At 41.1% G+C, this 12222-nt stretch overlaps 1 protein-coding gene across 1 annotated transcript in view; it reads right to left on the reverse strand.

The window, feature by feature from the left end:
- Positions 1 to 12222, reverse strand: part of LOC124603938 (pre-mRNA-processing-splicing factor 8) — a 101370-nt gene that overhangs the window by 30756 nt on the left and 58392 nt on the right. The window contains exons 20-24 of the mRNA XM_047136437.1: positions 11509 to 11747; positions 5788 to 5934; positions 5556 to 5706; positions 4789 to 4965; positions 62 to 298 (exon numbers count right to left, since the gene is read on the reverse strand). Of these exons, the coding sequence (XP_046992393.1) occupies positions 62 to 298; positions 4789 to 4965; positions 5556 to 5706; positions 5788 to 5934; positions 11509 to 11747 (951 nt within the window). The remainder of the gene's footprint in view (positions 1 to 61; positions 299 to 4788; positions 4966 to 5555; positions 5707 to 5787; positions 5935 to 11508; positions 11748 to 12222) is intronic.

Genomic DNA, 12222 nt, shown 5'->3' on the forward strand with positions numbered 1-12222 from the left:
AAAATCCTGTAAGTTGTGAAATTCTTGTAATACATCAGTGTTGGGAGATTATAATGCTTACCTGTGGTATCAGAACATGCCCCATGGACAGCATTCCAAGGCCACCCAACTCCTTTGGAGTGTAGAATACAACAGGGGGAAACCTTGAAGGCATTTTTGAGTTGAGACCAATTTTTATACGGGTCTGAATTTTATTTTCACATTTCACAAGAAGATCAAGCAGCTCCTGAGTGTTTACTACTGCTTCTCTGAAGTATGTCATAAGTCCAATCAATGCTGTGTTCCATTTGTTCACAATCTGTGTACAGATTACAAATGAAAAGGTGAAATGAGTCAGTGTCAAATACAGTTTATGTAATTAGTCATTATCCATAACACCCTACATAATTATAATAGGACTGGATTGATAAAAAATCTACTCACCAAGTGGTGGCAGGAGAAAACATACACCAAAATTAAAGAGCTTTCAGAGTCAGCTGATTTTTCTTCTGGCAGATGGGTTGAACAGGAAGGAAGAGGAATGAAGGTAAAGGTGTGCCAAGGTTCAGGAAATGGGGAGAGTTACAGGAAGTTGCCCAGCAGCCCCCCACCCCCCATTTGCTAAACCTTGCCAGTTTCTTTCTTTCAGCCTTCCTCCCCCCGCTTCAATCCTTCTATCAGAAGAAAGAGCCCCTGGCTCTGAAAGCTTGCAAATATCCTTAACTTTCATATACATATTCTCCTGCCACGACTTGGCAAGTGAACTATTTATCCATACAATTACATCATATTGTCAAAAATTGACTATTTATGTTGACATATTAACCCTGCATAATTAATTACACCAATTTTTACACACACACACCCACCCACACACACACACACACACACACACACACACACACACACACACACACACACAGGAACGGTACATTTCAGCTTCAGGTGACGGGTTTTAAAATTTGGTAACTCAAAAATTGAACACTATGTTCACTTAAGACAATTAATTAGTTTCATTTTTTGTGATCCCTGTTGTTGTTGTTGTTGTCTTCAGTCCAAAGACTGGTTTGATGCAGCTCTCCATACTAATCAAATTCCCTCAGCAACACCTGATTTAATCTAACTACATTCCATTATCCCCGTTTTGCTATTATTGATGTTCATCTTATATCCACCTTTCAAGACACTGTCAATTCCATTCAACTGTTCTTAAAAGTCCTTTGCTGCCTCTAATAAAATTACAATGTCACTGGCAAACCTCAATGTTTTTTTTATTTGTTCTTTGGTTTTCTTTAGTGCTTGTTCAATGTACAGATTAAGTAACACCGGGGATAGGCTAAAACCCTGTCTCACTCCCTTCTCAATCATTGCTTCCTATTCGTGCTCCTCGACTCTTGTAACTGGCATCTGGTCTCTCTACAAATTGGCTATAGCCTCTCGCTCCCTGTATTTTATCCCTGCCACCTTCAGAATTTGAAAGACAGTATTCCAGTCAGCACTGTCAAAAGCTTTCTCTAAGTCTACAAATGCTATAAACGTAGGTTTGCTAAATCTAGCTTCTAAGGTAAGTCATGGGGACAGTATTGCCCCGCATGCTCCAACATTTTTACGGAATCCAAACTGATCTTCCCCATGGCCAGCTTATACCAGTTTTCCCATTCATCTGTAAAGAATTCGTGTTAGTATTTTGCAGCTGTGACTTATTAAAATGATAGTTCAGTAATTTTCAAACCTGCCAACAACTGCTTTCTTTGGAATTGGAATTCTTATATTCTTCTTGAAGTCCGAGAGTATTTCGCCTGTCTCATAGATCTTGCCCACCAGATGGCTGGCTCTCCCAAGGCCTTGTTTCTACTTAGGTCTTTCAGGGGTCTGTCCAATTCTTCACACCATATCATATCTCCCATCTCATTTTCATCTATGTCCTCTTCAATTTCCATAATATTGTTTTCAAGTGCATCGCCCTTGTATAGACCCTCTACATACTCATTCCACCTTTTGGTTTTCCCTTTTTTGCTTGAGACTGAGTTCACCATCTGAGCTCTTTGGTATTCACACAGGTAGTTCTCTTATTTTTCTGTAGGCAGCATCTATCTTACCCCTAGTGATAAATGTTTCTACATCCTTATATTTGTCCTCTAGCCATTCCCACTTAGCCATTTTGCACTTGCTGTCAATCTCATTTTTTAGATGCTTTTATTCCTTTTCGCCTGCTTCATTTACTGCATTTTTATATTTTCTACTTTCATCAATTAAATTCAATATCTCTTCTGTTACCCAAGGATTTCTACTAGCCCTCATCTTTTTACCTACTTGTTTTCTCTGCTGCGTTCACTATTTCATCTCTCAAAGCTACTCATTCTTCTACTGTATTACTTTCCCCTGTCCTTGTCAATCGTTCCCTAATGCTCCCTCTGAAACTCTCTACAACTTTTATTTCTTTCAGTTTATCCAGGTCCCATCTCCATGAATTCCTACCTTTCCGCAGTTTCAATCTACAGTTCATAATCAGCAAATTGTGGTCAGAGTCCACATCTGCCCCAGGAAAAGTCTTACAATTTAAAACCTGGTTCCCAAATCTCTGTCTTACCATTACATAATCAATCCCAAACCTTCCAGTGTCTCCAGGTCTCTTCCACATATACATTTTTTCCTGATTCTTAAACCAAATGTTAGCGTTGATTACGTTATGTTCTGCGCAAAATTCTACCAGTTTCCTCTTTCATTCCTTACCACCAGTCCATATTCAGCTACTATTTTCCCTTCTATTCCTTTTCCTAACATCGAATTCCAGTCCCCCATGACTATTAAATTTTCATCTTCCGTAACTACATGAATCATTTCTTTTATCTCATAATGCATTTCTTTAATCTCTTCACCATCTGCGGAGCTTGTTGGCATATAAACTTGTACTACTGTAGTGGGTGTGGGTTTCATGCCTGTCTTGGCTACAATAATGTTTTCACTATGCTGTCCACAGTAGCTTATGCACTTTTTTCTTTTTTTTTCATTATTAAAGCTACTCTTGCATTACCCTTATTTGATTTTGTACTTATAATCCTGTATTCATCTGACCACAAATCCTGTTCCTCCTGGCACCGAACTTAACTAATTTCCAATATATCTAATTTTAAACTATCCATTTCACTTTCTAAATTTTCTAACCTACCTATCCGATTAAGGGCTCTCACATTCCAAGCTCCGATCCGTAAAATGCCAGTTTTGTTTCTCCTGATAATGACGTCCTCTTGAGTAGTTCCCACCCGGAGGCCCGTATGGGGGACTATTTTACCTCCAGAATATTTTACCCAAGAGGGCACCATCATCATTTAACCATACAGAAACGCTGCATACCCTCAGGAAAAATTATGGCTGTAATTTACCCTTGCTTTCAACCATTCTTAGTACCAGCACAGCAATGCTGTTTTGGTTGATGTTACGACAGTTCAGTCAATCATCCCGACTGTTGCCCCAGCAACTACTGTAAAGGCTGCTGCCCCTCTTCAGGAACCCCACATTTGTCTTGCCTCTTAACAGATTCCCCTCTGCTGTCATTGCACCTGCAGTACAGCTATCTGCATCGCTGAGGTACACAATCCTCTCCACCAATAGCAAGGTCCAGGTTTCATGGGGTGGGGGGGTGGGCAGTTGTGATCCCTATGGGAGCTATATGGAAAGGCAGCTGCACATTCTTCACTTACAGTGGTTCTTGAAACTTTTTAAGCAGGCTTTTTTGGGACAGCTGATGTCTATCATCAAGAGAGTGTCAGTTCAGGCCTTTCTATTATACCCTCTCATAGATCACATGAAGCTGTGACCATTCATCCTGCCAGTCCCGCCCTATCATCCCTATCTGGTAAGGGCCCCACACACTTCAGCAATACTCTACAATTGATTGCTCATGAGTTTTTTTAATCACTCTCCTCTGAAGGCTTTTCATTTTCCCATCATTCTACCCATAAACTGAAGTCTGACCTCTGCTTTGCCGTCAACGGAGCCTATGTGATTATCCTACCTAATGTCCCCACAAATTGTTATACCTAAGGATTTGTATGAGTTGACTGATAAAGTGGTTTGGGTTTTTCATAATCTCCGAAATCTTAGCAACACAATTTTATCATCTTACAACAATGTAACATTATCGTTGTACTATAGCAAATGTTATTTCAGAATTTGATGTGTAACTACAATATTATGTAATTTTATGACATACAACTGCTGCCTGCACCAGTAGTGGAATAAAACAACTAGCTGCTGCTGTGGACGTGGATACCATGTTTCATTTATGAATTACTCACCAACCCTGAAGAATTGTATGCTTAACATATTTACAAAAACTGAACCTGCAATTCTATTCTTCCTATTTTACTATTAATTGTTTAAATTATTACTCTCCATTCCAGTAAGTGTAATAGGATACAAACATTTTTCAAGGTTTTTCTTTAGGAAAAACTGACAAGATAATCCAATAATTTTTGTCTGTAAACACAGTTGTGCTACAGCTTAAAAACCAAATGCTGAATTAACTGGATACACTGCTATCCTTAAAAATAGCTGTCTCTCTGCAAGGAATTTGAGAATAGCTATTGTCTGAAGAATTTTTACCTTTTATGTAAGCGGAAATCCCTTTCCAAGTTTTAAACATTTTGGAAAAATGACCAAGTAATAATGTTATTATACTGATAAATAGAGCACTAGTAAGCTTTCTCAACACAACTAGAACATTACATTTTTCTCATATAACATTTGCTAATGTTTTCTGATACACATCCATAAAAATGCATTCATTTTTGTACATACTCAACCTACCTTGGTAAATGTTGTTGATCCACTTGCCATTAGTATCTGTCTGACTCTGTTATGGAAACGTTGCAACGATTCTTCATCAACTCTTAAAAAGCACTGAGCTGTTCTTTCCTTTGTTACTTCATTCTGTAGGTTCCACACACCATCCCGATGTGTAAATTCTTCGTGGGTTGTTCGGCACTATAATAAATAAATATTATCAATTCTCATTCTGACATCATTAGAAATGACTACTTTTATCAGTACACTATAGCACCACAAAATATTTATTTATCTAAAATGACTTCTATTTGAGTTATAAAACAAAATTTTATCTCAGATATTGCTAAAATGAAATGGAAATAGAAATTTAAACATATATGAAGTCTACAGCCCAGAATTTCAGTTTCTATAGTATAGGCTGTTCCAGCTCAATTGCCCACTCACAGACAGCTGGTTGTCTACAGACAGAGGTGGACAAATAGCTGTTGTGCAGACAGGCACTCAGGTAGCCCGCTCTAGTGTATTTAATTGTAATGCACTGGTTGAGTGCACAGAGGTGTGTTTAGCACTTACATAAAACACACGAAACAGGGCCATCTGGTGATTAACTTATGAATCTATGCTAGTTGTGCCTGCCTGAGGGCAATCTGAGGAGCACCACAACCCTATGGGACTGCGTTAAAACAGGCTGTTCTACAGTCTCAAAACTTTTGAAATCTAACATTATCGTAACTGTGAATACAACAAAATGTTAATTATTTAAAATCACAACCACAAAACATACTCACCTTTGGCAAAATTCTGCATTCAAACCCACTCATGTTAAAAAGTAAATTTGGATTATCCTTAGAATAAACACTAACAAAGCTGTTCTCCCACTGAATTGTCGTCGTAGAACGTGGAAGACGATTCTTGATGTCCCAGAAAACAGCTCGGCCACTTAAACAACAAACAAAATGGCATAATAAATAAACAGAAGACATCAATAACAGTTAAATATTTTTACTATGTCATACTCACAGATTGACATCGTGCTTCATAAGTCTCATTCTTGCATCACGGGGCCAACATTTCTTGTTATTGTATCCTACAATATTTTCGTTATTTGGATCTGGATGCTCTGTCAAATATCTCTGTATAAGATCTCTAGCTTCTTCAGCACTGAACCTGGAATTATATTTTTCACATTTTGAGACAAAAGAAAAAAATTAAAATTGCAATTTTCCTGTGCAATGAAAGAATGTCAACTGTACATTTTATTTATGAAAATGTTTACAACATAGTAAAGTACAATAGGCACTGGACACTGTAAGACCTATAAATACACATATTAAACAAATTCACTTTCTTCCGAACAGCTGTGATCCTCTCTCTAAGCTTGAGTGACCTGCCCGTCTTTCCTCCCAGAATACACAACATATACTTCTGAAAATTAGGATTACTTTAACTGTTCCTATCACCATCACTGCACTTTCAGAAAGTAAGAATTTGCCAAATTTGTTAAGAAAATTCAACACTCAATTACTGAAGTTATATTTATAAATTGGACTGGCTGACAATGTAGGTCCTGGTCTTTCGCTCCCATGCATTTGTTTGACTTGAGTGTGATCCCCCATGACTGACTGGTCCGACCGTCACACGATTTTGTTACCATGATTATTTGGTGGCACATGAAGATGAAGCTTTAAGCTTTGCAACCAGTTATGGAATAAATTAAGAAAATTACTGCTAACTGAAGCAGATTTTTATTCTATTAAGGTGTTCCTCAGTTGCGAATGTTCACATGATCAAATATTTTGTGTTGAAGTTACAGTTTTACATTCAAGACTACTCTGGAAAGTAAAGTAACTAAGGAAATTTTAAGTAAACTGCTAGCACAGAATTCTAATTCTACAAGTTCATAACCATACTCAGAATAAGGTAACAGCTTCTTCAAATACAAGGCTTTCTCCCCCATACTAATTTTCCAACAGCACATTTTTATACACTCCTGGAAATTGAAATAAGAACACCGTGAATTCATTGTCCCAGGAAGGGGAAACTTTACTGACACATTCCTGGGGTCAGATGCATCACATGATCACACTGACAGAACCACAGGCACATAGACACAGGCAACAGAGCATGCACAATGTCGGCACTAGTACAGTGTATATCCACCTTTCGCAGCAATGCAGGCTGCCATTCTCCCATGGAGACGATCGTAGAGATGCTGGATGTAGTCCTGTGGAACGGCTTGCCATGCCATTTCCACCTGGCGCCTCAGTTGGACCAGCGTTCGTGCTGGACGTGCAGACCGCGTGAGACGACGCTTCATCCAGTCCCAAACATGCTCAATGGGGGACAGATCCGGAGATCTTGCTGGCCAGGGTAGTTGACTTACACCTTCTAGAGCACGTTGGGTGGCACGGGATACATGTGGACGTGCATTGTCCTGTTGGAACAGCAAGTTCCCTTGCCGGTCTAGGAATGGTAGAACGATGGGTTCGATGACGGTTTGGATGTACCGTGCACTATTCAGTGTCCCTTCGACGATCACCAGTGGTGTACGGCCAGTGTAGGAGATCGCTCCCCACACCATGATGCCGGGTGTTGGCCCTGTGTGCCTCGGTCGTATGCAGTCCTGATTGTGGCGCTCACCTGCACGGCGCCAAACACGCATACGACCATCATTGGCACCAAGGCAGAAGCGACTCTCATCGCTGAAGACGACACGTCTCCATTCGTCCCTCCATTCACGCCTGTTGCGGCACCACTGGAGGCGGGCTGCACGATGTTGGGGCGTGAGCGGAAGACGGCCTAACGGTGTGCGGGACCATAGCCCAGCTTCATGGAGACGGTTGCAAATGGTCCTCGCCGATACCCCAGGAGCAACAGTGTCCCTAATTTGCTGGGAAGTGGCGGTGCGGTCCCCTACGGCACTGCGTAGGATCCTACGGTCTTGGCGTGCATCCGTGCGTCGCTGCGGTCCGGTCCCAGGTCGACGGGCACGTGCACCTTCCGCCGACCACTGGCGACAACATCGATGTACTGTGGAGACCTCACGCCCCACGTGTTGAGCAATTCGGCGGTATGTCCACCCGGCCTCCCGCGTGCCCACTATACGCCCTCGCTCGAAGTCTGTCAACTGCACATACGGTTCACGTCCACGCTGTCGCGGCATGCTACCAGTGTTAAAGACTGCGATGGAGCTCCGTATGCCACGGCAAACTGGCCGACACTGACGGCGGCGGTGCACAAATGCTGCGCAGCTAGCGCCATTCGACGACCAACACCGCGGTTCCTGGTGTGTCCGCTGTGCCGTGCATGTGATCATTGCTTGTACAGCCCTCTCGCAGTGTCCGGAGCAAGTATGGTGGGTCTGACACACCGGTGTCAATGTGTTCTTTTTTCCATTTCCAGGAGTGTATGAAGACACTTCTATATCTATTCCTATACCTATATCATATACTTAAATGCAACGTCACAGTTTCGTGTTTTAAATTTAATTCAAAATAAGAAGAAAACATTAGTACACAATATCATGGTCAGGAGAGAATTTTGTTAATACAAAACATCATAAGGAGAGAAAAACAGGAATGGGAGCACGCAAAGAGAAATATATATATAGCGCTGGCACGTCGATAGACACACAAACAAACACACAAAATTCTAGCTTTCGCAACCAACGGTTGCTTATCAGGAAAGAGGGAAGGAGAGGGAAAGACGAGAGGATGTGGGTTTTAAGGGAGAGGGTAAGGAGTCATTCCAATCCCGGGAGCGGAAAGACTTACCTTAGGGGGGAAAAAAGGATGGGTATACACTCGCACACACGCTCACACACACACACACACACACACACACACACACACACACACATATCCATCCACACATATACAGACACAAGCAGACATGTTTCTGCTTGTGTCTGTGTATGTGTGGATGGATACGTGTGTGTGTGCGCGCGCGAGTGTATACCCGTCCTTTTTTCCCCCCCTAAGGTAAGTCTTTCCGCTCCCGGGATTGTAATGACTCCTTACCCTCTCCCTTAAAACCCACATCCTTTCGTCTTTCCCTCTCCTTCCCTCTTCCCTGACGAAGCAACCGTTGGTTGTGAAAGCTAGAATTTTGCGTGTATGATTGTGTGACTATCGACGTGCCAGCGCTTTAGTTTGGTAAGTCACATCATCTTTGTTTTTAGATATATTTTTCCCACGTGGAATGTTTCCCTCTATTATATTCATATCATTAATTTGAACCGAACAATTACGTTTGTTACTGTCACTGTTGCATTTCGAAATCTTTTCTGTTGTCTTATTTTCTCTTTCTGTTTTTGCCAGTAGTTTCACTTTGTATTCACCTTCTCCTTTTTACCGTAATTTACTATACAATTTTATCCCGCCTATATATACTCAATAATATGTCACCCACTTCCAAACAATAACCAAAAAATTTTTTTTTCCGCTTTCAACACTACCGCTGCTATAAAATCCACCGTTTCTAGTTCACGAACGGTTCCTTTCACCTATTAAACAACCATTTCGGATAGTTCTGATAACTTTTGCTTTATTTCCATTTCCGTTTCTCCCACATCACTCATAATTTTTAGCCGCTTCCCACAGGTTTTAACATCATTATTTCTTTGCCAGACAATTGTTAGCCTCATTTTCATAATCTGCCACCACAAAACCACTCCTTTTAATATATTTACACACAGTTTTTTCGAAATTTTCCCGAATTTCTCCATCCTTTAACGTGTTTTGGCGGCAACACAACCACCTAACCTTTGTGCACATCGTTGTCTACCAACCCAAGTTCACCACAGGATCAACATAGCCCAGCTTTAACCAACACTTTTTCGCCTTTTTTCACAACAGATCTCCAGTTACTTTCTAGTTCACCTTTATCTCTCCCCATATATTTTTATTTTCATTTTCGTTTCAGCCTCATGTTACACTTTCCACCTTCTAATATCATGTCACCCTCCAACACCCACACAACGACCCCATTAAATTTTATTTACATTCCTTCCGCAAACATGCCTTCACCCTAGCCAGATTACGCTCGCATATTTTATTTTCTCAGGCTTGTCTGACATTTGGCATTACCCCCAAAGGCCTCACACTTAAAGTTCCCATCTCTGGCTGCAACCCTTCTTTCTATCAGTCCCTATACCAGTTCCAAACTGAACAATCCATTGCCCTCACCCACCTAATCCTTCACCTACACATCAACACAGCCAATGAACACACCCGTCAACTCCTATCCTTAATAAAAGTCCTCAATCTTTCCTCTCCCACATCCACACTGGCTGTTTAGAGCATCCTCCTACAGGCCAACCGCAAATTAGAACAGCATGCCACCCTTCACCTCAAAAAACTGTCGAATCTCCTGGTTTCCCACCTCCGGAAAGGCAACTCACTCACCCTTCACAACCTTTCCAGCAAACCTCAACCTCCTCTCATTGCACACAAACCCAGTCTCTCCCATCTACTCAATCTCTCACTTCCAGCTCCACTCCCTCCAAAACCTCAAAATTCCAATCAACACTATCTGGAACCACAACACCCTAATTCAGTAGTTAACTTTTCCTCCAAACCTCTCTCCCAATCCGAAACCTCTGTCCTACCCAAAGGCCTCACCTTCAGTCCACAAAATTCAAGCTTTCGCAACCAACGGTTGCTTCATCAGGAAAGAGGGAAGGAGAGGGAAAGACGAAAGGATGTGGGTTTTAAGGGAGAGGGTAAGGAGTCATCCCAATCCCGGGAGCGGAAAGACTTACCTTAGTGTGTGTGTGTGTGTGTGTGTGTGTGTGTGTGTGTGTGTGTGTGTGTGTGTGTGTGGACACGCGCGCGCGAGAGCCTGAGGGAGGGCGTCAGGCATGTGCCTTAATTGTTCAAATTGTGACTCTCAGGGTTGGTGAACAATATAATGTCCCAAGTTTATGTAAAAAGTGAAGCTACAAAAATCATCTCCATGTTAAATAGTTATTTATTTTTCTCCTACAGTAGTTTATCGACTCTCTTCGCATTCCTTTCTTTGATGGCATTTTTTGACAAAATATACAACTACAACAACGTGATTCCTTTCCTGTACCAATAACTTAAAGGTGGATGGAGGGACAAGGGATAGAAAACTCTAAAAATGTGTGCATCACTCTGTCAACAAATTACTTCTATAACATAATTGAATAGATGTAATATCTATTCACAAAGCAGCAACAGGAGAGCACCCATATAAAGGCACAAATGTGTAAGGTTTTGGAGGCAGTGGCTCCATCTTCTGGCAGAAGAGTTGAAGGGGAAGGAAGAGGTGTGAATAAAAAGGACTGATGAAGTATAGGAAATGAGGAGAATTTGGGGAAGTCGCCCAGAACCAAGGGTCAGGGGAGTCTTACCCGATGTTCCCCCTCAGCCCTTCTACCGGAAGCAGGAGACACTGCTTGGAAGCTTGCAAATTTTTATACCTTTATAGTGAGTTCTCCAGCCGTTGCTTTGTGAGTAGATTTTTTATTTATCCAATTAAATTAAATTTTAAAAATTGATTATTTTCATTAAAAATTATCTCTGAAAGTAAAGTGGAAAGTACATTTCTCAAATTTACACAAAGCTAGATTCAATGAAGTTATCAGCTCAAACAGTCAGAATGAACTATCCACAAGTTACTAAAACAGGTGAATAAGAGCCAATTACAATATTTTCATCATTACCCAAACCAGTAACAATTTAATTAATTTAAGCTACTGTAAACATCAAATCTTACCTGAAAAATATGTGAATCCTGTCAACATAACGGCAATACAGCCTGATAGGATGTGCACATTCTGTTGCAACATCCTGAAATGTGAGGAAATCATTTGGCATTTGTGGAGGTCCTGCCATCTCAGAAGCTCTCTGAAGCCCTAACACCAACAAGTCCAACACAAGCCCATAATATTGGACTATAAATGAAGCAAACTGAAGCCCTCTTATTATGCCATAACTGTTGGTATGATTCATATCCTAGAAAAATAATAGCAAAATATTAATGCTTCAATTGATTTTAATTTAATTAATACCACCTGACTTGGAAAGATTTATGTAGAGCTTGGAAACTGAAAAATCCTAGTTAATTAAGACTGAGTCACACATTACTGCCGAAAGTTTAATGTAGTCTACCACCCTCAAAGAGGACGTGGGTCACATCCCCCTCTCCCACCCCCAGCCCCCAGTTACACAGATGTACTGGGCAGTGGCGATCGAAACTTGGTATGCTAGTGCTTTAATGCGAAACCGATTAGTTACAATTTTTGCCACAGGGTGTGAATCAGGCACCATATACTGTTTGTATGATGGTACAACATTCACACTTTCATCTCACAAGCCACAACTTGAACAGCATGGCTATCGAGAATAGACACTGTGCACTGAGGTGAAAACTGTTTTATGTGAAAGGTACCAAATACAGTTATGCACTGAGAGAGTATTGCTGACTGAA

The sequence above is a fragment of the Schistocerca americana genome, chromosome 1, assembly GCF_021461395.2.
Source record: "Schistocerca americana isolate TAMUIC-IGC-003095 chromosome 1, iqSchAmer2.1, whole genome shotgun sequence".
Lineage (NCBI taxonomy): Eukaryota > Metazoa > Arthropoda > Insecta > Orthoptera > Acrididae > Schistocerca > Schistocerca americana.